Source organism: Bos grunniens, chromosome 23, assembly GCF_055505025.1.
Source record: "Bos grunniens cultivar Pamir isolate PY7600 chromosome 23, Bosgru_T2T1.0, whole genome shotgun sequence".
Classification (NCBI taxonomy): domain Eukaryota; kingdom Metazoa; phylum Chordata; class Mammalia; order Artiodactyla; family Bovidae; genus Bos; species Bos grunniens.
Window position 1 is genome coordinate 34,255,580 of NC_141187.1, and position 26,636 is coordinate 34,282,215.

Below are 26,636 nucleotides of genomic sequence, written 5' to 3' on the forward strand. Positions count from 1 at the left end.
AGGAGAGCAGCGTGTTTCAAACAGGAGAACATTGTCAGTTGGAGCTGAGCTATCCAGTAAAGGGATGACTGAAAAGCATTGTTTGGATTTCATGATGTGGAAGATATTGCTGCCTTAAGACGGAGTGAAGGGGGTAAAATTCATATGGGGTAGCTCGAGGGGTCAATGGAAAGTAAAGAGAAAGGAGGATCAGAAACAGTGAGTGAGTACTATTTTCCACTGTTTTGGCTGTGAAAGTGAAGAGAATCATTGCTGGGAGATACTTGGTGAGTTAAGAATGAATACTTTTCAAACTAGGAGAGGCTTGCTTATACACATGTATGTATGTGCTTGTGCTCAGTTGTGTCTGACTCTTTGCAGCCCTATGGACCATAGCCCACCAGGCTCCTCTGTCCATGGGATTTTTCAGACAAGAGCACTGGGGTGGGTTGCCATTTCCTCCTCCAGGGGATCTTCCTGACCCAGGGATCAAACCCCAGTCTCCTGCATTGCATGTGGATTCCTTACCACTTGAGCCATCAGAGAAGCCCTGTATATACATAAATATACATAAATGCTAAAATGGAGTAGCAGGTAGAGGGGAGAGTGGAAGCGTTAGGAGAGAAAAGGACAAAGCCAAAGGTTCCTGGGATTATGGATTGCAGGAGCAATTCTGGAGCCAAGGTGGAGGAGTTGGTCACTTGTCAAATTTTGCTGACATTTTCCGATTAGATGTCTGTCTCTTTCACTAGGCTGTGAACTCCTGAAAATCAGGGAATGTACCTTCTTTGTTTGTTTGTTTCTTTTTTTGGCTGCATTTAGTGGGATCTTAGTTTCCTGACCAGGGATTGAACTCTGCCCTCAGCAGTGAAAGCGAGGAGTCTTAACCACTGGACTGCCAGGGAATTCCCTTTCCTTGATTTTCTATCTCTAGCACTCAGTCTAAGATTCACCACCCAAAGTTTCTCTGTGCGTGTTTAGCTGAACTGTGAGTCCTTTGTGGTAGGAAGACCACAGATGTTTTCCTTTAAGGGTACAGACTAAACGCCTTTAAAGGATTGGGATCAAGTTGAGAGTAGGCTTCTGAAATAGAATTGTTTAAATGACCAAGAGCTGTGGAATGGCAGAGTTGTCTGGCAGTTGTGAGGCTAATACTTTGGGTTTACAGCTGATGGGAAGGCCTCAGCTGAAATTAATCAAGGGGAGATCAAGAGCAACCTATAACACACAAATCAGGAATAGCTAAAAAAATGAACTCCCTCCATCTTGGTTTTCTCCTTGGTCCAGAAAAGAAGAACAATCCAACAGCAGGATTGCACAGGAACCTTTAGGAAAAGCAACAACGCTTGCTCCTGTGGAGTCCTGTTTTCACCACTGGGGTCTAACTGTTTGCTCAGACTATGAACGAAACAACAAATAGCTGACCTCTAATGTTCCTCCATCCATTTTCTTTTACGTCTTGTACAAATTGACTAATAGACATTAAACAAATTGACTAATAGACATTAAACTAATTCAAGTGAAACAATTACATTAGAATGATTCTTCTGTATTGGCAGGGATGACATGAACATTGATGAGCAAATGTTATCCCCTATTTATTTGTTTTCCTGAAATTTCAAAATGTTTGATATTTATGTGACTTTCTCCTAGGAATGAGAAAAGGAAATGAAAGTGGCGCTTTAGTGTTCTGTAGGAAGGGAAAATGGAAGCAGGATGAAAAAGACATATGGATTTGGTTGCAGAAGCAAACTAGTTAATACTTCTAAGAAGGGAATATGCTGAGGATCTGTTTGTTGAACCAGTATTATTAAAATTTACAGGGTGCCCCTGGCCTAGGTTCTTCTTTCCATATATTGGAAATAAAAAGAAGATACTGCTTGACTTTTGGACCTCATAATCTAGAATGCTCACAGTCTTAGAATGAATTCAAGTTTCACTGATACTATTCGGGGAGAGAGTTCTTTAGGTTCTAGTAAATGGAGCATACACATAAAGACCTCCTTGCAAATGGGGAGAAAGAATGATTTTATTACTCAGTACAAGTACTCTATAAATCCCAGTATAGACTTTTTTGATAAAAGCCAGATTGCAGAACATGTCTGAGGACAGAGGCTTATGCAGGGTCCTTAGTCTTTATCCTGGGTTTCTGCTAGAGGACTCGCACATCCCAGTGTGTCTGTGGAGATATTACTGGTCTTGCGGAGGGGATTCTGAGTCCAGCCAGTAGGCTAGAAAAGGACCCCAGGCCTCCCCTCGTCACTGGCCCATTCCTCAGTGGTCTTGCCCACTCATGAACTTGATCTTGCAAATGCCAGTGTCTGGTTGTTCAGATTAGTCTTTTTCCTTTCTCTTGTGTGCCATGGAAACACAAGAAGTGGGACATGTGTTTTCCCCTATCCTGACATGAGAAGAAGGGTTCTTTGAGATTTGCTGGATCCTCACAGCAAATCCCTCCTTCTACTTGAGGTTTTGCTGTCTGGAAACAAATGAGTGAGAAAGACAGTCTCTGTAATGAGGTCAGTAAGGTAAGGGAGCCTGGAAAACAGGAGCGTTTAAGGTCAGGTAGAAAAGAAGGAGAAAAACAAACCAAACCAAAGAGAGCTAGAACAAAACAAAAGCAGAGCGTAATGGAGACCCAGGAGAGAATGTATTTCATTCTCAGATTTCTAGAGAATAGTAGTTTCAAGAAGGAGGTAGGCAGCAGTACTGGGTGTAATAATGAGGTCAAGGTAATAATGAAATAAGGACTGACAACTGCTCAGTGCCCTTCACAGTGTGGAAGCTACTGATGGCCTTTGTCCTAGTGGATTGGTGGGAAAAGCCAGATGCCGTGGGGGAGGAATAAAGTTAGCGAACTGAGAGGAGAAAGAAGGGTAGCAAGAAACTTCACAGATGGGGAAAAAGAAAGAGAGGATAGTTGGTGAAAGATGTTATCATCTCAGGGAGGTTTTTTGTTTTATTTTGTTTTGAACATTCATTTATTTATTTGGCTGCACTGGGTCTTATTTGTGGCACACGGGGTCTGTAGTTGCAGCATGCAAACTCTTTGTTTTGGCACGTGTGATCTTGTTCCCGGGCCAGGGATAGAACCTGGGCTTCCTGTACTGGGAGCACGGAGTCTTAGCTACTGAACCACCAGGGACATCCCAGGGAGGTTTTTTTTTATTAGGACAGTGACTAGAGGTGTAGAGACAAACGGTGTTGTGTGGGTGAGCAGCAGCAGCAGCAGTGGGTGAGCTCCGGGAGATAACGAATCTTCCACTAGCGAAGGCTGGAGGTCTTCTTTAGGGAATGGAGTGTTCTGTTAAAGGAGATTTTCACCAAAGAGTTTGAGGCTGTGAGAACTAGGGTACTGTGGAACTGATTTTTTGAAGGCATAGTTGAAAAGTGAATATTCTAAGTCCTTGTAAGTCTGAAAAATCTTTATTTTATCACCTTGCTTGGATTACAGATAGGCTGTAGAATTCTCCCTCAAAATTGTGTAAATATGCTTCCAGGTGGTTCCCTGGCATTCAGTTTACAAATTAGAGGACGGATGTCAGCAGGTTTCTTTTCCCTGTCTGGTTCTCAATTTGGGAGTGACTTTTGGTGGAGGGAGTAGGGTAGGGTAGAGGCATGGTGTGGAAGCTTGTGGGATTTAAGTATTTTTTTTTATCATTTGTAAATTTCATCGGATTATCTATAGGATGCCTTTTTTTTTCAGTATTCCTGAAATCGTTAGATTCTTTAAATATGAAATCAACTTTTTCTTCAGTTCAGAGAAGTTCCATTCTTTCCTTGATTATTTCTTCTTCATTTATTTTCTTTTCTCCTTCTGGACTTCCTGTTATACAGAAATTAGTTATCACTGGTTTTTCTTCCTGATATTTTTTCCTATTTTTTCTCTCTCACTTTCTCTTTCTCTTTCACTCTTTTCTCTATTGTTATTTTAGATTCCTTAAATTGATTTCCTCTGTCACAGATTTTAGATTTGGTTTTTGACATATTATGCTGCTACTTAAAGCCACTCCTTATTTTGTTTTGTCTGAACACTCATGGTTTTATTTATTTTTGAACTTTTTGTTCTCTTATTGCCCCCCTTTTTCATACCTCCTGTTTCATTTACTCATCTTCCTGAATGTCACCCTGTCCTTGGAGATTAAATAAAATGTCTAATTCCCAATTCCATACCTGATGAGTAGGTCTCCAAACCTGCCCACCAGAAATTTAAAGTATGTATAGAGACAAAGGGTATTGTGTGAGTGAGTGCTGGGAGATTACGAATCTTCCACTACAGAACGCTGGAGGGCTTCTTTGGGGGAATAGAGTGTTCTGTTACAGGGGGTTTTCATCGAACCAATATGACTGGGTTCAGTCATGTATTCAGTGCAAATGGTCTCAACACCCTACTCTCTTGAGGCTACAGACTTGAACAGCTCCCACTTCAGGAACGGTGGGCAAACATGTATTTAAGGAGGGGAAGGGGCGATGAACTTCCTGTTGCCCATCCAGCTCAAGGACCAACGGGTGGTCATGTCCTCCTGAATGGGGGGTCATTCCTGTCTCTCTTATTACCACCCACTTTCATCTGTTTGTGCTAGTTTAAGAACTTCTTCCTTTTTTTAATTGGGGAAAATCGTTTAATGATATAGAACAATGTTCAGGATAGAGAAAAATCAGGTTACAAATAGTGTAAGTGATATGATCTTTCTTATTGTATGTATAAATACATATATATACACATATATTCATATACTTATATACATATATAGATGTATATCAACACATAGAAAGAGAAAAGATTATATATCAGAATGTTAATGTTATTTAACTCTGGGTGGTGAAATTATCGGTGGCTTTAATTTTCTTTTTGTTTATCTGTAATTTCTGAATTTTCTCCAATAAGCGTATTATTTTTTCATTGAGAAAAAAAAAATAGAATTACTTTTCTTTTAAGGAATCTGAGCATTCTCCAAAATAACACAGCCAAAGAATTTCCTTCTTTTGTATCCAGTTTCCTTTGTTTCTTTGTCAATACATAAGTGAAAAAAGTGCTGCCAAACCTGTTACCACCTGGGCCAAACCTAAATCAAACCCCTTATGATTATACAGTGGATGTGAAGAATAGATTCAAGGGATTAGATCTGCCACACAGAGTGCCTGAAAAACTCTGAACAAAGGTTTGTAATATTATACAGGAGGCAGTGACCAAAAGCATCCCAAAGGAAAGGAAATGCAAGAAGGCAAGGTGGTTGTCTGAGGAGGCTTTACAAATAGCTGAGGAAAGGAGAGAAGTGAAAAGCAAGAAAGAAAGGGAAAGACTATATCCAACTGAATGCAGAGTTCCAGAGAATAGCAAGGTGAGGTAAGAAATCCTTCATAAGTGAACAGTGCAAAGAAATAGGGGAAAACAATAGAATGGGAAAGACTAGAGATCTCTTCACGAAAACTGGAGCTATCAAAGGAACAATTCTTGCAGGGATGGGCACGATAAAGGACAGAACCAGTAAGGACGTTAACAGAACCAGAAATTAAGAAGAAGTGGCAAGAATATACTGAAGAACTATACAAAAAAGGTCTCAATGAACTTGATAACCACTATGGTGTGGTCACTTATCTAGAACCAGACATCCTGGAAGTGTGAAGTCAAGTGGCCCTTAGGAAGCATTACAGCATTACTACCAACAAAGCTAGTGGAGGTGATGGAATTCCAGCTGAGCTATTTAAAATCCTAAAAGATGATCCTGTTAAAATGTTGCACTCACTGTGTCAGCAAATTTGGAAAACCCAGCAGTGGCCACAGGACTGGAAAAGATCAGTTTTCATTTCAATTCCAAAGAAAGGCAATGCCAAAGAATGTTCAAACTACCATACAATTGTACTCATTTCACATGCTACCAAGGTAATGCTCAAAATCCTTCAAGCTAGGCTTCTACAGTACGTGAACTGAGAACTTCCAAATATACAAGCTGGATTTAGAAAAGGCAGAGGAGCCAAAGATCAAATTTCCAACATTTGTTGGATTGTAGAAAGAGCAAGGGAGTTCCCAGAAAACCTCTACTTCTGCTTCATTGACAATGCTAAAGCCTTTGACTGTGTGGATCACAACAAACTGGAAAATTCTTAAAAAGATGGGAGTACAAGACCACCTTACCTGTCTCTTGAGAAACCTGTATGTGGGTCAAGAAGCAACAGTTAGAACAGGACATGGAACAGTTGATTGGCTTAAAATTGGGAAAGGAATGTGAGAAAGCTGTATATTATCACTCTGATTATTTAACTTCTATGCAGAGTATATCATGTGAAATGCAGGACTGGATGAATCACAAGCTGGGATCCAGATTGCCAGGAGAACTATCACATCAGATATGCAGATTGATGCTTTTGAACTGTGGTGTTGGAAAAGACTCTTGAGTGTCCCTTGGACTGCAAGGAGATCCAACCAGTCTGTCCTAAAGGAAATCAGTCCTGAATATTCATTGGGAGGACTGATGCTGAAGCTGAAGCTCCAATACTTTGGCCACCTGATGCGAAGAACTGACTCATTGGAAGAGACCCTGATGCTGGGAAAGATTGAAGGCGGGAGGAGAAGGGGACGACAGAGAATGAGATGATTGGATGGCATCACCGACTCAATAGACGTGAGTTTAGACTCCAGGAGTTGGTGATGGACAGTGAGGCCTGGTGTGCTGCAGTTCATGGGGTCACAAAGAGTTGGACACGACTGAGCAACTGAACTGAACTGAACTGAATGGCAGAAAGCAAAGAGGAACTAAAGAGCCTCTTAATGAGGGTGAAAGAGGAGAGTGAAAAAGCGGACTTAAAACTCAATATTAAAAAACTAGGATCATGGCATCCAGTCCCATCACCTCATGCCAAATAGATGGGGGAAAAGTGGAAGCAGTGACAGACTTTATTTTCTTAGGCTTCAAAATCACGGTGGATGGTGACTGCAGCTATGAAATTCAAAGACGCTTGCTCCTTGGAAGGAAAGCTATGACAAACCTAGACAGTGTATTTAAAAACAGAGACACCACTTTACTGACATAGGTCCATATAGTCAAAGCTATGGTTTTTCCAGTAGTGGTGTATGGATGTGAGGGTTGGACCAAAACGAAGGCTGAGCACTGAAAAAGTGATGCCTTTGAATTGTGGTGCTAGAGAAGACTCTTGAGACTTCTTTGGACTGCAAGGAGCTCAAACCAGTCAATCCTAAAGGAGATCAACCCTGAATATTCACTGGAAGGTCCGATGCTGAAACTGAAGCTCCAGTACTTTGGTCACCTGATGGGAAGAGCTGGCTCACTGGAAAAGACGTTGATGCTGGCAAAGGTTGAAGGCAAAAGAGGAAGGTGGTGACAGAGGATGTGATGGTTAGATAGCATAACTGACTCAATGGCTCAGAATTTGAGCAAACTCCAGGAGATAGTGGAGGACAGAGGAGCCTTTTGTGCTGCAATCCGTGGGGTTGCAGAGAGTCAGATATGACTTACTGACTGAATTTTTGTTGTTGTTCAGTCATTCAGTCACTCAGTCATGACTTAGTGACTGAATAATACAATACAATACAACAAATCTGTTCTCTCCTTAAGAATATTCAGTGGATTGAATTCAGGTTCCTGATGATATATGGAATATTTCCTGCCATGTCAGTAAACATAGGATGTTACAGTCATTAGCCATAGCAGCCACCACTGATGGTGAGCTGGTGAGCCCTGTGGAAACTCAGGAAGGAAAGAATATCTGCCATCTAGCAGCCATCAGACTGCAACCATACTCTACAGTGAGCCCTGAGGAAACTCAGGATATGAAAACACAGGATACTGGCTCCAGATGGGTGAGGTATGTATCAGAGGAATGATTTCAGTAAGCCCAGACTCTTGCACCTTCCCATACATAGAAAAGTGCTAAATTCCTCAACTTGAGATATTTGGTTTTCCTTTAGTTAACAATATCTTTCACTCTGTATAATAGGCTCCAATTTTCATCCACCTCATTAGAACTGATTCAAATGTATTTTTTTTAATGGCTGAGTAATACTCCATTGTGTATATGTACCACAGCTTTCTTATCCATTCATCTGCTGATGGACATCTAGGTTGCTTCCATGTCCTGGCTATTATAAACAGTGCTGTGATGAACACTGGGGTACACGTATCTCTTTCAATTCTGGTTTCCTCGGTGTGTATGCCCAGCAGTGAGAGTGAATGAAGTAAGCCAGAAAGAAAAACACCAATACAGTATACTAACGTGTATATATGGAATTTAGAAAGATGATAACGATAACCCTGTATGCGAGACAGCAAAAGAGACACTGACGTATAGAACAGTTTTTTGGACTCTGTGGGAGAGGGTGAGGGTGGGATGATTTGGGAGAACGGCATTGAAACCTGTATAATATCATATATGAAACGAGTTGCCAGTCCAGGTTTGATACAGGATACAGGATGCTTGGGGCTGGTGCACTGGGATGACCCAGAGGGATGGTATGGGAGGAAGATGGGAGTGGGGTTCAGGATGGGAAACACGTGTATACCTGTGGTGGATTCATGTTGATGTATGGCAAAACCAATACAATATTGTAAAGTAATTAACCTCCAATTAAAATAAATAAATTTATATTTAAAAAATAAAGAAAGAAAAAAAAACAATATCTTTCGATGTTCAGACTACCACACCTTTGTTTCAAAGCTTCTGTATAATCTGATTCCCCCGTCACTTCCTCAGAGCAGTTCTCTTAGGGTTTACTTGAGATGCTGCCTCCTGCACTTGGAATCCTAAAAATTCTCACTGAAGAAAGTCTAACTCTCAACTTTGAGGTTGTGAATATTTTTTAAGCTGACACTGCTATTAAACTGACAATTTTGTGCCTCAACATACTAATGAAAAAGGTCTAAGTCCTTTTTTGTTTCTTCTACAAAATCCATCTTGGGGAGAGATGTCTTTGCTCTAATTGCTCAATTTGTTGAGCAAATTGCTGACTTTTCCCCACCGTTCTTGATTTCTCTTATTTCTAAGCAGGAGTCTGACTTCCTCTTGGCAGTTGGTGTGGTTTCCCTCAGCAACTGTGCATGTCATGTTTCAGTTTTTTCTGGTGGTTTCCCACTTCTTTCTGTAAGTGAGGCTTATATAGAATTTATTAAGCATGTAATTAATATACAACCATACAACCTCCAGCAATAAAACATGAACCCTAGAGGGTGCTGTTATAACATGAACTAGCTATTGCTCCTCTCTCAGATATCTGAATCACTAGTGGCCAGGAGTACATAACAGACTCATTACCATCTGTCCTCTTTTGTCTACGTGATGTATCTATTCCTTAGATTATACCTCTGGGTGCCAGCTGACTTGAGTTGTCCATATGGTTATATTAGGGCTTATAAACCGATCACAAGGGTTCATACTTGCTTAATGTGCAACCGGCAATGTCCGATTGTCTAATCACACACTAAAAAACACTGCAAAGATGTCTGATGCAAAAAGTTGTGACAGTGCAACAGGAATTCTTTTGCATTTGCTACAGGGAGTGTAAATTGCTACAGCTTCATTGGGAAATTTTGGTTGATAGTGTCTACCAAAATTTAATGTATATGTACCATTTGATCCAGAAATTACACTCCAGAGATGAGTGCTTATGTACACCAAAGGTATGCACAAGAATGTTTATAGCATATTTACCCAAATAGCCAAGACAAGAAGCAATCCAAATATCTAACAATAGTAGGATAAATAAATGTAGTGTATTTACACAATGGAATACTATACAGCAAGGAAAAGGAACGCTCCACTTGTGTGTATAACAATCTGGATAAAACTTATAGTCATAATGGTGGGAGAAAAGGTCAGATATATGACTATTGATTCCATTTGTATAAAAGGTAATAGTAGGCACAACTAACCTATGGTGGTAGAGGTTAGAAGAGTGGTTACTGTTTGAATGGGTATTGACTGGAGTACTAGAGTACTAGAATTGAGTAGAGTTTGCTGGAGTACTAGAAATGTTCTATACCTTGATGTGGAGGTTGTTACATGGGTATATAGCTATGTACATTCAAGATTAGTGCATCTTACTATAAGTTATATCTCAGTTCAAAAAAATATCATGTGATGTCTTCTAGAACAAGAGAAGAAAGAATTTGAGAGACCTTCTAGATTTGGGAAAGAAAATACTACTTTCAGGATGAGGTGTTAACTAAAAGAATTGGCTTATATAGAAGCCCTTTCTTCTTTTATCCTATTAAGAGACATTTCTCCAACTAGAAGAGGTGTGGTTAAAACTAGCCTCTTGCTACTTTACAGGGAATTTGCTACTGAGTTTGCTTATACATTATTGTAAGCACTGTTTTGAATACAAGTCCTAAGTCACATTCTCTGTGCTCCATTAGCTTACAATCTAATAGACAAGACCAACACAGAGGAAATATTTAGAGAACTTGTATTACTTTTTTCAAAAGTGCAAATTGTGAGGTACAGAATTCCTTAGGAATTCAGAAGAAAGTATAAATCTGTGAGAAGTGGCATAGGTGATTTTTGTGAAGGAGAAGGACATGATATGAGTTTTTAAAACAAGATGAGACGCATTGACAGAGGAATGGATAAAGAAGAGGTATATATGCAGTGGGATAGGCTACCTACTCCAGTATTCCTGGGCTTCCCTAGTGGCTCAACTGGTAAAGAATCCATCTGCAATGCGGGAGACCTGGGTTCGATTCCCTGGGTTGGGAAGATCTCCTGGAGAAGGGAAAGGCTACCCACTCCAGTATTCTGTCCCAGAGAATTCCATGACTGTATAGTCCATGGAGTCGGACACGACTGAGCCACTTTCACTTTCACTTTTCACTTTCACATATATATATACACACAATGGAATATTAGTCATTAAGAAGGATTAAATAATGCCATTTGCAGCAACATGTGGGCTTCCTAGATGGCCCTAGTGATAAAGAACCCTCTGCCAAAGCAGGAGACATAAGAAATGCAGGTTTGATCTCTGGGTTGGGAAGATCCCCTGGAGGAGAGCATGGCAACCCACTCCAGTATTCTTGCCTGGAGAATCCCACGGAGAGAAGCCTGGCAGGGTGAAGTCCATAGGGTTACAGAGAGTCAGACGTGACTGAAGAGACTTAGCATGCATGCCTACAGTGACATGGATGAACCTAGAGATTGTCATGCTGAGTGAAGTAAGTCAGAAAGAGAAGGAGAAATATTGTATGACATGCCTTACATGTAGAACTTAAATGATACAAATGAACTTATTTACAAAACAGAAACAGACTCACAGACTTAGAGAATGAATTAACAGCTGCCAGGCGAAGAGGGAGGGCAGGGAAGCATGGGAGGAAGAGATGGGGAGTTGGGATTGACATGTATACTCTGCCATGTTTAAAATGGATAACCAACAGGGTCCTACTGTATAGGACAGGGAACTCTGCTCAATGTTACGTGGCAGCCCGGATGGGAGAGAAGATGGAGGAGAATGAATACATGCATCTGTATGGCTGAGTCACTTTGCTTTCCACCTGAAATTATCACAACATTTGTAACCAGCTATACTACAATATAAAATTAAAACTTTCAAACAACAACAACAAAACAACAAAAAACTTGATGGGCAGACAAAATGTCAGTGTCCTTCACTTTTTTGTACTTGTTTAAAGAACCACTCACTCACTCAAAGAACCACATAAAGCCTGTTGACTAGAGATGGAATAGTGATCAGCCAAAGGACAGGATATTTGTCAAATAAAGGGCAATGAACCAAGAAGAGAACCACAAATTTCTCAGGAGATCCAGGATTGGACCCCGAATTGACACTGGTTGGGGCTCTAAGGGAAGGGTTGTTATGTTAAGTGGCTTTAGTTGTGTCTGACTTTGCGACCCTATGGACTATAGCTTGCCAGGCTTCTCTGTCCATGAGATTCTCCAAACAAGAATACTGGAGTGGGTTGCCATTCCCTTCTCCAGGGGATCTTCCTGACCCAGGGATCAAACCCACATCTCTATGTCTCCTGCATTGGCAGGTGGGCTCTACCACTAGCGCCCCCTGGGAAGCCCTCTGAAACCACAAAAAGAGAAAATGAAAATCATTCAGTAGTCTCCAACTCTGAGATCTCATGGACTGTAGCCTGCCAGGCTCCTCTGTCCATGGAATTCTCCAGGCAAGAATACTGAAGTGGGTAGCCATTCGCTTCTCCAGGGGATCTTCCCAAACAGGGATCAAACCCAGGTCTCTCACATTGTAGGTGGATTCTTTGTTGTCTGAGCCACCAGGGAAGCCCCTGAAATCACAGGGTTATCTACAAAAGCAGGCTCCTGCTCATGACACTCTTGGCTGCTAGGAGAAGGGATGATATCATTATACATCATTGTAAGCACTCTATACAGAGGCGTATAGGGACTTCACTCTACACTCTACACCCTCTGCACTCTGTACCAACCTTCTGCTGTCTGCATCCTAATGGGAAACATTCTACACAGAACCTTTCCATTTCTAATGAAGCAGTTATTCTTATTGCATTAAAAATACATCATGGGGACTTCCCTGGTGGTCCAGTGGCTAAAACTCCACACTCCCAATGCAGGGGGCCCAGGTTCAATCCCTGGTGAGGAAACTAGATCGCACATGTTGCAACTAAGAATTCACATGCCACAAGTGAAGATCCTACATGCTGCTAGGAGGGTGTGGTGCAGCCGAATAAATATTAAAACAAAAGAAAACATTGTGCATATGAGATGGGCTGACGCACTTTCAAAAGAGTTAAGGAAGTTTGGGTAGGGATATTAATTCTTCAATGTGTTTCCTTCTTCACCCCACTAATAGGTCTATAAAGCATAGCTGCCCGCCCTCACCCTCTATTGACACATACTCCACATTTCACATCCTGGTGTTGGCAAGGAATGAGGAGTTTACCGAAACTGAGCTGTATGGGTGGGACCAAAACAGTAACAGAGATAATGGCAGATATATTAACATGACGGGTGAATTTCACATCTGCTGAGTGCTCATACTTCCAGAAGTTTGACTGGCCAGCTGTGCTCTCATAATTGCTTTTGAAAAGGTTTTCTGGCTCTGAAGAAATCAAATCAAGTCTGTTCCTAAGCAAATTGAGATTTCCAAACTGCAGCCACTCTAGAAATTCTAAACATCATTCAGAAGAAGATTTCAATCTCAGTGTTTCTTCTTTCTCTGAGGAGCTGTTTGGCCCCTTTCTACCTGGACTGGAACAAAGGTACAATTTAAAATTGTTTTCCTACTGAATTTAGGATTGGTAATTTTGATAGTTTGCCTTTGTCTGATGAAAAGGTACAAGAACTGAGAGCTCGTGGTTGGGGGTGAGGGTGGGGTGGAGTTCATGATGTTAAGACCATTTTTGTGGATATAGTCTGTGCCATCCCAGGAACATCTAATTCACAGATTGCCCAGTTATTTAGGTATCGAGCTTGCCTTGCCCACACCCTGCTTGCCCTGGATGGTTATCTGCCAGGGTGCCCTCTCTCCAAGCCCTGTCCACTTCACCCAACCCCGTCTCTGGTGACATCTCCTTTTCTGTAGATTGCCCTTATTTTTCCCTCTGGCTGCCAATCGATCTTGTCTTTGAAATTTTCCTTCTACTAGTATCTTACCTAGCTATCTTACTGGACTGCTTTGTCCGGTCCTCAGAAAGCTTTAGCACCAAAAGAAATACTAAGGATTCAGAGGTGAAAGAGTATGGAGGACTCAAGATTTGGAGTTGTAGGGTGCTCTGGAATAAAATGTACCCTGATATCATGGCTCAAAAGGACACTCTGTTTTATAGCTCCTAAGAATAGAAAGCTGAATATTCAGGGCATGGTTAGGATTTCGTGAGCTGGAGAAGAACTTAATTGCCTTTTACAACTTGATTTTATAGGGAAATATCAACTGTAATCCACATAAACTTTATTGCCACCTAGTCACGATGGGCATACTGTCTGTAGGATAGTTAACTTTTAGAATGCCAATGTTATATTTGGGTACATGCTAGTTCCTAAGAAAATATGAACCTATTCTAAAGATATTCTAGGCATAATGGCATGTGTAAGTTCCAGGTTATTAAAAAAAAATAAGGTTTTCTAGGAATCACTGTGAGCCAGTAATTGGAATATTCATTTATTCTTTTGACAAATAATATTCATTGGAATCCTCATGTGTGGTAGACTCTAGGGGTGCAAGGCAAACTCACACAGGCTGGGTTCCTTCCTTCCGGTGACTGTCACCTATCTTGGGGGCATACAGATATTAGTTAATCTCATAATTAAACATGAAATTATAAGTTTGATAAGTCACATGAAAGAAAGATACATTATAGTGCTTTGTGTATAACAGTAGGATTTGACCTTCTTTGGGGAAGACTTCCCAGTGCAGATGACTGAACTGCGATCAAAAGGGTAAGGAGAGTTAAATCCGTGAAGAAGGCCTCAGGAAGTATAGTCTAGGTATCGGCCAGTACCTTGAGGAAATGATATTAGAAGAAAAAACATAATTCAAACGGAGCTGGAGGAAGTGATTGGGGTCCCTGTGCATCACCTCTGAGGCCGTTTTAGGAATTTTGTTCTTTCTCCTAGGAGCAATGGGAGGATATGATGCATTTTCAAGAGGTGGGAGAAGGACTTGCAGGATGAGGCTCTTTTGAAATTTTCATTTTAAATATGTCATTCTGACCATAGTGGAAAGAACAGAGAGTGAATGTAGGGTGACCCTTTAAGGGGCCCTGACAGTAGTCCAGAGGGAGACGATGGTAGCTGGATCAGGGTTAGAATGGGATGGCTGTGAGATAGACTTAAGAGGTGAAAGTGAGAGATTTGAATTGAACATGGGGTAGTGAGAGAAAGGGTGGCGTCAAAGGTAATGGGGGTGTCATGGTGGACCTTTGAAGGTTTGGGGATGAACGAGATGTGTTGAATTGGATTTTGGACACACTCAGTTTCAGGTGTCTTTAGGACATCCTAATGTATATGTGTAAAAGGCAGTTAGTTCTACAGATATGGCTTCCTGGATCAGGTCTGCTCATATGAGAGTCATTGTGTTCTGGAGTCATGGGTGTGGATGATCCCTTAGGGGGAAAATGTTAAATGAGGAAGGTGCAGAACTGAGCCTTGGATTTCACTGGTGGTCCAGTGGATAAAGTCCAGTGGTTTGATTCCTGGTCCAGGAAGACTCCACATGCCTTGGAGCTACTAAGCCTGAGTGCCATGACTACTGAAGCCCCTGAGCCTAGAGCTTGCGCTCTGCAACAGGAGAAGTCACCGCAGTGAGAAGCCCACACACCGCAACTAGAGAGCAGCCCCCGCTCGCTGCAGTGAAGGCCCAGCACAGCCAACAATAAATTTAAAACAGAAAAGGACTGAGCTTTTAGGAGCTACAATGTTTCATGACCAGGTACACAAAGGAAAGATGAGTCTACAATGGAAATATAAGAATGGTCAGAAATGTCGGATGAAAACTAATAAGCTGTGAGGTGTGTAGAAACTAGCACCGCAGAAAGTATGTCCGGCTGTAAACAGGAGGTGAGAGAGAACTAGCTGGACAGCATTCAAGGCTGAGCTGTAATTTTTTATGGGAGGGAGTTGGAGAGTTTAAAAGTCAATTCAATGCTGTAGGGTTCCATTTATATATCATTTGTGAAATGATCACATTATAAGGGTAGAGGACAAATCAGAGATTGCCAGAGCAGAGGCGATAGTGGGGTATGACTGTAAAGGCCAGTCCTTGGGAGTTATATTCAGCAAGTTCCTTGGTCTTGATGGAAGAGTCAGATGTCTTGATTTTAGTGGTAGCTATGCAGTGAAAGAGAAGAGTGAAAAAGTTGGCTTAAAGCTCAGCATTCAGAAAATGAAGATCATGGCGTCTGGTTCCATCACTTCATTGGAATAGATGGGGAAACAGTGTCAGACTTTATTTTTTGGGGCTCCAAAATCACTGCAGATGGTGACTGCAGCCATGAAATTGAAAGATGCTTACTCCTTGGAAGAAAAGTTATGACCAACCTAGATAGCATATTGAAAAGCAGAGACATTACTTTGCCAACAAAGGTCCATCTAGTCAAGGCTATGGTTTCTCCGGTGGTCATGTATGGATATGAGAGTTGGACTGTGAAGACAGCTGAGCGCTGAAGAATTGATGCTTTTGAACTGTGGTGTTGGAGAAGACTCTTGAGAGTCCCTTGGACTCCAAGGAGATCAAACCAGTCCATTCTAAAGGAGATCAGCCCTGGGTGTTCTTTGGAAGGAATGATGCTAAAGCTGAAACTCTAGTACTTTGGCCACCTCATGTGAAGAGTTGACTCATTGGAAAAGACTGATGCTGGGAAGGATTGGGGGCAGGAGGAAAAGGGGATGACAGAGATGAGATGGCTGGATGGCATCACCGACTCAATGGACGTGAGTTTGAGTGAACTCCGGGAGTTGGTGATGGACAGGGAGGCCTGGCGTGCTGTGATTCCTGGGGTCGCAAAGAGTCGGACATGACTGAGCAACTGAACTGAACTGAATGCAAATGTATGTATGGAATAAAATTTTATGAAACTGTCTATGCACAGTAGACATGTGCACACTCATGTCTAAAGCTATATCAATAGCTTTATTGATACATGATTTAGGTACACGGGCCTTCCCTGGTGGCTCAGACAGTAAAGAATCTGCCTGCAATGCAGGAGACCCAGGTTCAATCCCTGGCTCTGGAAGATACCCTGGAGAGGGAAATGGCTACCCTCTAGCCATTTCCACTGAGGGAAATACCCTCAGTATTCTTGACTAGAGAATTCCATGGACAGAGGAGCCTGCTGGGCTATAATCCATGGGGTTGCAAAGAGTGAGACATTACTGGGCAACTGGCACTTCACTTCAGTACCATGAAATTGGCCTGATATAATTATACTGTCAGTGATCTTTAGTATACTGGTTGAGTTGTGCAGCTATTTTCCACAATCTAATTTTTGACTCTCCATCACTCCCCCAAAAGAATGCCCAGTTATCAGCCTCTTCCCATTTCCCATTCACATATGTACCCATCCTTGCTAACCATCAGTCTACATCGTATCTCTACAGATATGCACATTCTGGACATTTAATGTAAATGGAATTATATGATATGTGGTTTTTGTATCTGGCTTTTTTCACTTAGCAAGATTTTTTAAGGTTTATTTCTGGTGTAGCAAGTATCACTCCTTCACTCCTTTTTTATTACCTAGTGGTACAGTTGATCCTTGAACAACATAGGTTTGAACTGCTCTAGTCTACTTATAGGCAGATTTTTAAAATAGTACAAACAGTACTAATGCTCCATGGTTGGGTGAATCTTTGACTGTGGACCTGTGGGAATGGAAGGTGGTCTGTAGTTATGTGCAGACTTTGAACTGCTCAGAGTGTCAGCACCTCTCACCCTCACATTGTTCAAGGGTCAACTGTATTCCACTGTGTAGACATGCATATTTTATTTATTCACTAATCAGTTGATGGAATTTGAGTTGTTTCATATTTTGGTTATTTCTGAAATTTCTGAACTGAACTTTATTATTCAGTTATTATTATTTAACTTTATTATTCATTATTCAGTTATTTCTGAACTGAACTTTCATGTACAAGTTTTTATGTGGACTTGTTTTCAATTCTTTGGGGTAGAGACCTATGGAAGTTGAACTGTTGGATCCTACAGACACTACATGTTTAACATGTTGACAATCTGCAAAACTGTTTTCAAAAGTTTCATCCAGCAAAAGATGTTGCCTCCTGTTTTTCTGTATCTTCACCAACACTTATCACTGCCTGAAGTGAAGTGAAGTGAAGTTGCTCAGTTGTGTCCAACTCTTTGCGACCCCATGGACTATAGCCTACCAGGCTCCTCAGTCCACGGAATTTTCCAGGCAAGAGTACTGGAGTGGGTTGCCATTTCCTTCTCCAGGGGATCTTCCCAACCCAGGGATCTAACCCGGGTCTCCCACACTGCAGGCAGACGCTTTACCGTCTGAGCTACCAGGGAAGACCTATTACTGCCTATATTTATAATAGGCATCCTAATGGATGTGAAATGTTAAGTCATCATAGTTTTGATTTGCATGTGCCTCTTGACTAATGGCCTTCCCTATTGGCTCAGCAAGTAAAGAATTTGCCTGCAATGCAGGAGACCTGGGTTGAGTCTCTGAGTTGGGAAGATCCCCTGGAGTAGGGCATGGCAACCCACTGCAGTATTCTTGCTTGGAGAATTCCCATGGATAGAGGAGCCTAGTAGGCTACAATCCATGGTGTCTGCCGGGGACCAGCCCCGGCTGATCCAGGGAATTCGAAGCGGGGACGGCGTCGGCGAAGATCAGGAAACAACTGCTTAATTAAACGTTAATTAAGGATATAAAGAGTAATAGAATGAGGATAGCTCAGTGAAGAAATTCAGTGGAGAAAAGAGGCTGAAATAAGGATAGCTCAGTGAGGAAATTCAGTGGAGAAAAGAGGCTGAATAATTCAGCCAGAAGGTAAGAGAAAGAACGACATGGTGAGACCAAGTTTCGGTGAACAAGGCCCGCACTTTATTTTCCAAAGTAGTTTTTATACCTTAAGTTATGCATAGAGGATAATGGGGGAAGGGGTAGAGTCATGCAGTAAGCCAGGCTTTCTTCCTGCAAACTTATCATATGCAAAAGTTTAGGTGATTTGCATCATCTTCTGGCCCGGAGGCCTTTTTCTCTAAAGGTGATTATTCTAAAGTCAGGCGCCAGCCTCCAAAAAGCATTAGATAAAGTTGCATTCCTACAGAGCAAAGGTGTGGTGGGCTATAACAAGAAAAAGAATTAACTCAAGGGTCCCAGGTTACAAACATTAAAGCTACTACTTACACCAACTATATTAATCAATACACTGCCAGGGACACAGCAGGTAAGGGATATGGAAACTTAGCAGCAAACATTGGCCCAACAAGTGAAAATCCCTTCACCAATACAATTTCTAATCAATCTTTTAACTACTCAAAAGAATCTGTGTTTAGACAGTTTAGAACATCTCCTGCCTCTCACAGTTGGGAGGCTCTGAACAATCACATGTGGCCGGAAAAACCTATTCAGGCAGGCTAGAGGATTTCCAAAGGAGTTTGTAGGTTAAACACTGTCACACCCAGGAATTATTAACTGGAGCTGTAAGCTAACTCTTTTTTCAGAGAGGTCGTGGGGGACAGCCCCCCGTAAAGTCAGAGGTGTAGGTGAAAGCACAAAGCAGAAAGTAGGCAGACTCTGGTTTTGGGGGTAGATTGCTCGAGAATTTCCAGGGAGACTCCTGAGGCTTGATCCCGCCTTTGCGTATGCCAAGCCTCCTTCCTCATGACCTTTGTCATGGGTGGAGTTCCTCACGCTGGCTACCGGCAGAGATAGAATTCCAGTTGAGCTATTCCAGATCCTGAAAAGTGCTGCACTCAATATGCAATATGCACTCAATATGCAATATGCACTCAATATGCAATATGTGTCGCCAAGTCAGACAGGACTGAGTGACTAAGCGCGACTTGACTAATGGTGTGGAGCTTCTGTTCGTGAATGCTACTGACCATTCATATATCTTCTTTGCAGAAATGTCTGTTCAAATCCTTTGTTGTTGCTGAGTTGCTAAGTCATGTCTGACTGTTTGCAACACTATGGACTGCAGCTTGCCAGGCTTCCCCATCCTTCTACTATCTCCTGGGGTTTGTTCAAATTCAGATCCATTGAGTCAGTGATGCTATTTAACTATATCATCCTCTGCCACCATCTTCTCCTTTTGCCTTCAGTCTTTCCCAGCATCAGGATCTTTTCTAGTGAGTTGTCTCTTTGTATCAGGTGGCCAAAGCATTGGAACTTCAGCTTCAGAATCAGTCTTTCCAATGAATATTTAGGGTTGATTTCCTTTAGGATTGACTGGTTTGATCCCCTTGCAGTCCAAGAGACTCTCAAGCGTCTTCTCCATCTCCACAATTTCAGGACACCAATTCTTTGAGACTCAGCCTTCTTTATGGTTGAATTCTCACATCCATACATGACTACTGGAAAAATCATAGCTTTGACTATATGGACCTTTGTTTGCAAAGTGATATGTCTGCTTTTTAATATGCTGTCTAGCTTTGTCATAGTTTTCCTTCCAAGGAGCAAGTGTTTTTTAATTTCATGGCGACAATCACCATCCACAGCGATTTTGAAACCCAAGAAAATAAAATCTGTCACTGCTTCCAATTTTTCTCCATCTATTTGCCATGAAATGATGGGACTGGATGCCATGGTCTTAGTTTTTTAATATTGAGTTTTAAGCCAGCCTTTTCACTCTCCTTTTTCACCTTTATCAAGAGGCTCTTTAGTTCCTCTTTGCTTTCTGTCATTAGAGTCCCTATGCTTTCTGCCATCATCTGCGTATATGATGTTAGTCATATTTCTCCTGGCAAACTTGATTCCAACTTGTGATTCATCCAGCCCAGCATTTTGCATGATGTACTCTGCATATAAGTTAAAAAATCATGTTGACAATATACAGCCTTGTCATACTGCTTTCCCCATTTTGAACCAGTCAGCTGTTCCATGTCTAGTTCTAACTGTTGCATCTTGACCTGCATACAGGTTTTTCAGGAGACAGTAAGGTGGTCTGGTATTCCCATCTCTTTGAGAATTTTCCAGTTTGTTGTGATCCACATAGTCAAAGGCTTTAGCATAGTCAATGAAGCGGAAGGAGATGTTTTTCTGGAATTCCCTTGCTTTCTCTATGCTTCAACGAATGTTGGCAATCTGACCTCTGGTTCCTCTGCCTCTTCAAAACCTAGCTTGTTCATCTGGAAGTTCTTAGTTCACGTACTGGTGAAGCCTAGCATGAAGGATTTTAAGCATTACCTTGGTAGCATGTGAAATGAGCACAACTGTATAGTAGTTTGAACATTCTTGGGCTTCCCTTGTGGCTCAGCTGATAAAGAATCTGCCTCCAATGCAGGAGACCTGGGTTTGATCCCAAAGGCTACCCACTCCAGTATTCTGGCCTGGAGAATTCCGTGGACTGTATATTCCTGACTGAGTGACTTTCACTTTCACTTGAACATCCTTGGCCATTGCCTTTCTTTGGGATTGAAATGAAAACTGATTGTTTCCAGTCCTGTGACCACTGCTGAGTTTTCCAAATTTGCTGACATATTGAGTGCAGCACTTCAACAGCATCATCTTTTAGGATTTTAAATAGGTTAGCTGGAATTCTATCACCTCCATTAGCTTTGTTGGTAGTAATGCTTTCTAAGACCCACTTGACTTCACATTCCAGGAAGTCTGGCTCTAGGTGAGTGACCATACTGTCATGGTTATCTGGGTCATTAGGACCTTTTTTGTATAGTTCTTCTGTGTATTCTTGCCACCTTTCCTTAATCTCCTCTGCTTCTATTAGGTCCTTACCATGTCTGTCCTTTATTGTGTCTATCTTTGCATGAAATGTTCCCTTGATATCTCCAGTTTTCTTGAAGAGATCGCTAGTCTGTCCCATTCTTTTTTTAAAATTAATTAATTTATTTTAATTGGATAGTCTGTCCCATTCTATTGTTTTCCCATCTCTCCTTGCTATTCTCTGGAACTCTGCATCAGTTGGGTATATGGACTCCTTTACCATTCCTAATTCCTTTGTTTTGTTATTGACTTTTAAGAGTTTTTAAAAAATAAACTTGTGATATCTGATCCTTATTACATACGTAATTTTCAAACATCTTCTCCTGGTTTGTGTGTTGTCCCTTCACTTTCTTGGTGGTTCCATTATCTTTTGCCTTTGTTGATCCTGTCTCTGTAGAGCTTCTGTTTTATGATTCTCGTACTTTCTTTCCATTATTTTATTGTTCTTTAATGTTTTTTGAGATGGATGCTTTTTAGCTTTTCTTTTTTAATGTTCACATCCAAGGCTATATGTTTATCTCTAAGTATTCCATTACCACATGGGTTATTCTAGCTTCCTCCCCTTGCTTATCTATAAGTCCCACTCCAACCATGAGAAAGCTGGCTCTCACCATTGTTATCCATGTATTTAATGGTGCAATTCTAGTGTATGTGTATAGAAGTGTCAGAATTGCTGATTCCCTTCCATCTAGTTCATAACTATGATCTCATTTCTCAGGACCTCTCCCAACCCTGATATGTCTTCCCTATGGAGTGGGGAACCCAAACTGCACAGCATATCTAGTTGTGGACCCTGAGTGGTTTTGAATAAAGGCAAGATCGTAAATTTTATCTTATTTTCAGTGTGCTTTCTGGTTAACACCCACTGTTTCTATGGCCTTTTGTAATGAAACATGCAATGTGGGGTCTTAAGGGAACGGTGTAAGCTGATGACTCTTTATTGAACAGCTTAGATTAGAATCCATTATTCTAAAATAACTGGAATAATTTTTCTTTAATATTTCTTCCTATTTGGCCTGATTTTGTCTACTCATACAGCCTCATGAGAATTTACTGTCTCTCAATTTCTCATTTTGACTTCTGGAACAGTTTGAAGGCCATTTGCAATCTTGACTATTTCATGTTATTGGTTCAACAAATATTTATGAAGTACCTAGCAGAAAATGCAATGGTAAAAGATTTCTGTATGAAGCTTGCAGTCTGACATTCTTCTGCTAGGTCCTTGGTTCCCAAAGCATTTTGAGTATGAGACTTCCTTTTTTTTAGATCATGCCATGCAGCATGTGGGATCTTAGTTCCCTGACTAGGGATCAAACCTGGGACCCTGGCAGTGAGAATGCTGAATTCTAACTACTGGACCACCAGGGAATTACTCCAAGTTACTTTTTAAAACTTATGTGAGCCAGTAATTTGATCTTTTCTTTAATCTGTGACTTTTGGAAGCATCTCACACTCTTTGTCCAAATGGAGGACATAGTGCCTTCTTGGGAGTGTATTCCTTCATTCATGAGGTATTTACTACCATGTGACAGACATTTTATAGCTCAGCATTCATGCAGTTTACATCCCTGTGAACAGAATATTGAACATCTTCCCACAGAAAACAAAGCTCAGGGCTTTCCTGGTGACTCAGCAGTGGAGAATCTGCCTGCCAGTACAGGAGACATGGGTTTGATCCCCCATCCAGGAAGATTCCACATGCCATGGAGCAGCTAAGCTGGTTTTTCTCAACTATTGAGCCTGTTCTCTGGAGCCTAGGAGCTGCAGCTACTGTGCCCTGATACTGCAGCTACTGAAGCTCTCTCTCTAGAGTCCGTGGTCCGCAAAGAGAAGCCCCCACAATGAGAAGCCCTTCCACTACAAGAAAGCAGCCTGTGCTTGCCACAACTACAGAAGAATCCCACGCAGCAATGAAAACTCAGCACAGCCAAAAATAAATAAATAAAATTATAAAAAATATGAATCTAATTTAAAAATTATGGTAACAAAGTCATTTATAGATTGACAGTTCTGAATGAGTTGCCTTTTCTTCCTCTAGCTCTTTTTCTCAGAGCTTAACCTTCTGGAAGATTCTTGGCTTTATAGATGAATATAATCAAGATGAATATCATTAAAATAATATTTAAGAAGTCAACACCAAAGCTAAAATTTCATGAGAAAGAAAATATCAAAATTTTAAAAGCAGGATGCCACACCACCAAGTTTGAAGCAAAAGGAAAAAAATGTGTGTCCCTATATAAATGTTTTTATGTGTGTTTAGTGATTATTTTTCACACACGTTGAAGTGTTTGAAAAAAATATTGAAATGTTGAAAAGTAGGTGTACTACAATGCCCATCATCTTCTTAATTTAAATATTTTATTTATACCCAAAGCAGAATTTACTATAATTTTACTTTCCTGACTTTAATGGAATCCAACTCATTAATAATAGCTTTAAAAATCAACTTTTGGGGAAAACTAACCATTAAAGGAGAAGGCAATGGCACCCCACTCCAGCACTCTTGCCTGGAAAATCCCATGGATGGAGGAGCCTGGTGGGCTGCAGTGCATGGGGTCGCTAAGAGTCAGACACGACTGAGCGACTTCACTTTCACTTTTCACTTTCACGCATTGGAGAAGGAAATGGCAACCCACTCCAGTATTCTTGCCTGGAGAATCCCAGGGACGAGCGACCCTGGTGGGCTGCCGTCTATGGGGTCGCACAGAGTCGGACACGACTGAAGCGACTTAGCAGCAGCAGCAGCAGCAGCAACCATTAAAAAAAATACATAAAGGGGAACTTCCCTGGTGGTCCAGTGGTTAAGAATCTGCCTTGCAATGCAGGGAGCACAGGTTTGATCCCTGCTCAGGGAACTAAGGTCCCCCATGCTGCAGAGCAACTAAGCCTGAGTGCCACAACTACTTAGCTTGCTCGCTGCAACTACTGAGCCCGCTCGCTGCAACTAGAGTGTCAGTGCACCACAGCAAAGGGTCCTGCATGATGCAATGAAGATCCTGCCCGCTGCAACTTAGACCAGATGCAGCCAAATACAAAATAAATAAATATTTTTTAAAAAGGAACCAAAGGGAGGTAGATTCTTTAAAAAAAAAAAAAAGGAAGAAATATAAAACCATGTATGTAGGAGTGCACATGTTAAAATTTTGCTTTAGATTCCAGTAGATATTCTCAAGGAATTAATAAAGGTGTAGTTAGTTCAACTTGTCTTACACAGTTGATGAAACCCTTAGAATCTAGCAGAGAACTTTGGCTAATTGGTTCATTCAATCAAGTAAAACAAAATATTTAGAAAGAGTTTCTTTTTACATGTTTGGATTGATTATTCCAGAAATTGCCTCAGGATTTGCTTTGACTTGTGTCGGATATTTGCACTCAGAAGAATAAAGATAAAAGAGCTTCATGGGGCTTATCATGGATTCCTTTCTATCAAATACATTTAAAACATATATTTGAAAAAAAAAAAAAAACATATATTTGGAAACATTTCAAGTCTACTATGAACAGAATTACCAGGAATTTGGGACAGAAGTGACAATGAGAATCCATTTTGAAGAAACGGGTAATTCTCAGTTAGAATTCTGCCTTATTAGCTGAAAATTAGAAGTAACTTCTCTGTTATTTCTTGTTATGGTATTTTTATAATATTATTTAATTTCCTCTTTAAGAAATCTGCAGATTTTGCTTCCAGAAATGAAAGTGCCAAAAATGTACATGAAAATCAAATCAATTTTAATTTAAGATATGAAAAGAATTTTGACCACTTTTGGTTTGGGGTGGAATATAGAATTAAACATGCATCCAGATTTCATACCATGGATATGCTAAGTTATTTTGAAGTCCCTCTTCACAAAAATTATATTCCACTATGATTCAGAGTTGCATCATAAAGAGAGTTTGTTTAAAGACTGGAGTTTGAGAAATGTAACATTTGTAGTTTCCCTGAATAAATATGAAAGATTAAATGCTTCATTTTCTGCTGGAGCTTTTTATAAATGACTCAGATTAGGTGCAGTTGGTTCAGTCTTCAGCTAGCTCTTAAAGATAGGCAGTCTGCTAAGTGGTGGGGAGAGAAAAGTAGAGAGAGTGATTTTAAAAGCATCTATGTACAAGTAAGTAGGATGGTACACAGGTACCAGGATATAATGTTCTACAGTAAATACACGTTAAGAAGTGCTAGACTTACAGTGCTAGGCTTATCATAGTGATCATTTAAAACGTATGGAAATATCAATCAGTATATTGTGTACCAGGAACTAACATAACTGTTGGAGGTCAATTATACTTTAAAGATAAACTCATAGAAAAAGAGATCAGATTGGTGGTTATCAGAGGCAGGGTGTGGAGGGAAGGGGAACTGAACGAAAGTTAGCAAAAGGTACAAACTTCCAACTGTAAGATAAGTTCTGGGAATGTAATGTACAATCGGATAAACATAACTAATACTGTGCGTGTGTATGCTAAGTCACTTCAGTCATGTCCGACTCTTTGTGACCCTATGGACTATAGCCCGTCAGGCTCTTCCATCCACGGGGATTCTCCAGGCAAGAATACTGGGGTAGGTTGCCATGCCCTCCTCGGGGGATCTTCCCGACCCAGGAATAGAACCTGTGTCTCTTATGTCTCCTGCATTGGCAGGTGGGTTCTTTACCACTAGCGCCACCTGGGAAGCCCCATAACTAACACTACTGTATATTATATATGAAAGTTGTTGAGTAAGTCCTAAGAGTTCTCATCACATCTTTAATTTTGTATCTATACAAGATGATGGCTATGCCCTAAAAGAAAGAATAAATTTCATGTTTTCTAGAAAGTAAAAAAAGAAAGAAATGTTAGATTTGACCTGGGGGTGGGTGGGGGGCTTGGAAGGGTTAACCAAGGAGCAGTGATTGAGTTACTTTTGAACCTAAAGAGTGACTCTCGGTGGGCAAAGAGAGGAGGTCCTGATGTGAAAGCTTGAAGGTGAGGAGCAGTTATTGAAGCTAAATATAGAGGGCTTCTGAAAGAAACTTATTTCAGGAGGAGACATCACCAACGGAAATACTGAGCTGAGTGTACATCCTCTTTCTCCACGCAGACTTCTGCCTTGGGGGGAGTGAATGAGCCACAGAAGCTGAAGTGACAGCTGCCATTCTTCTGAAATACCCAGGGAGAGGCAACGACAGACTATGGGCAGGCAAGTGAGGGAGGCATTACTTTCCTGGGAAGGTGGGGATCAACCCTCGACAAGTAGGATGGGCATTTAAAGGAGGGAAGAAAGTTCACCGTCAGCTGCCACTCAGCCCAGGTACTTGG

General features: G+C 41.1%; 1 protein-coding gene across 14 annotated transcripts in view; it reads left to right on the forward strand.

Annotated features, from left to right (window-relative positions):
• The window catches only part of LOC147347588 (cytidine monophosphate-N-acetylneuraminic acid hydroxylase), a 291,879-nt gene that overhangs the window by 219,491 nt on the left and 45,752 nt on the right, over positions 1-26,636 (forward strand). For 7 of the 14 annotated variants that reach the window (XR_015152310.1, XR_015152312.1, XR_015152313.1 and 4 more), the window contains exons 1-2: positions 12,906-13,193; positions 26,419-26,517. Coding sequence is in view for 5 of the 14 variants with exons in the window: in XM_086369951.1 (XP_086226077.1) it covers positions 26,510-26,517 (8 nt within the window). In the remaining 9 variants the exon portion in view is untranslated. Of the gene's footprint in view, positions 1-12,905; positions 13,194-24,207; positions 24,904-26,360; positions 26,629-26,636 lie in introns of those variants that run through there. The other 7 variants (XM_086369953.1, XM_086369952.1, XM_086369958.1 and 4 more) reach the window with 4 other exon arrangements.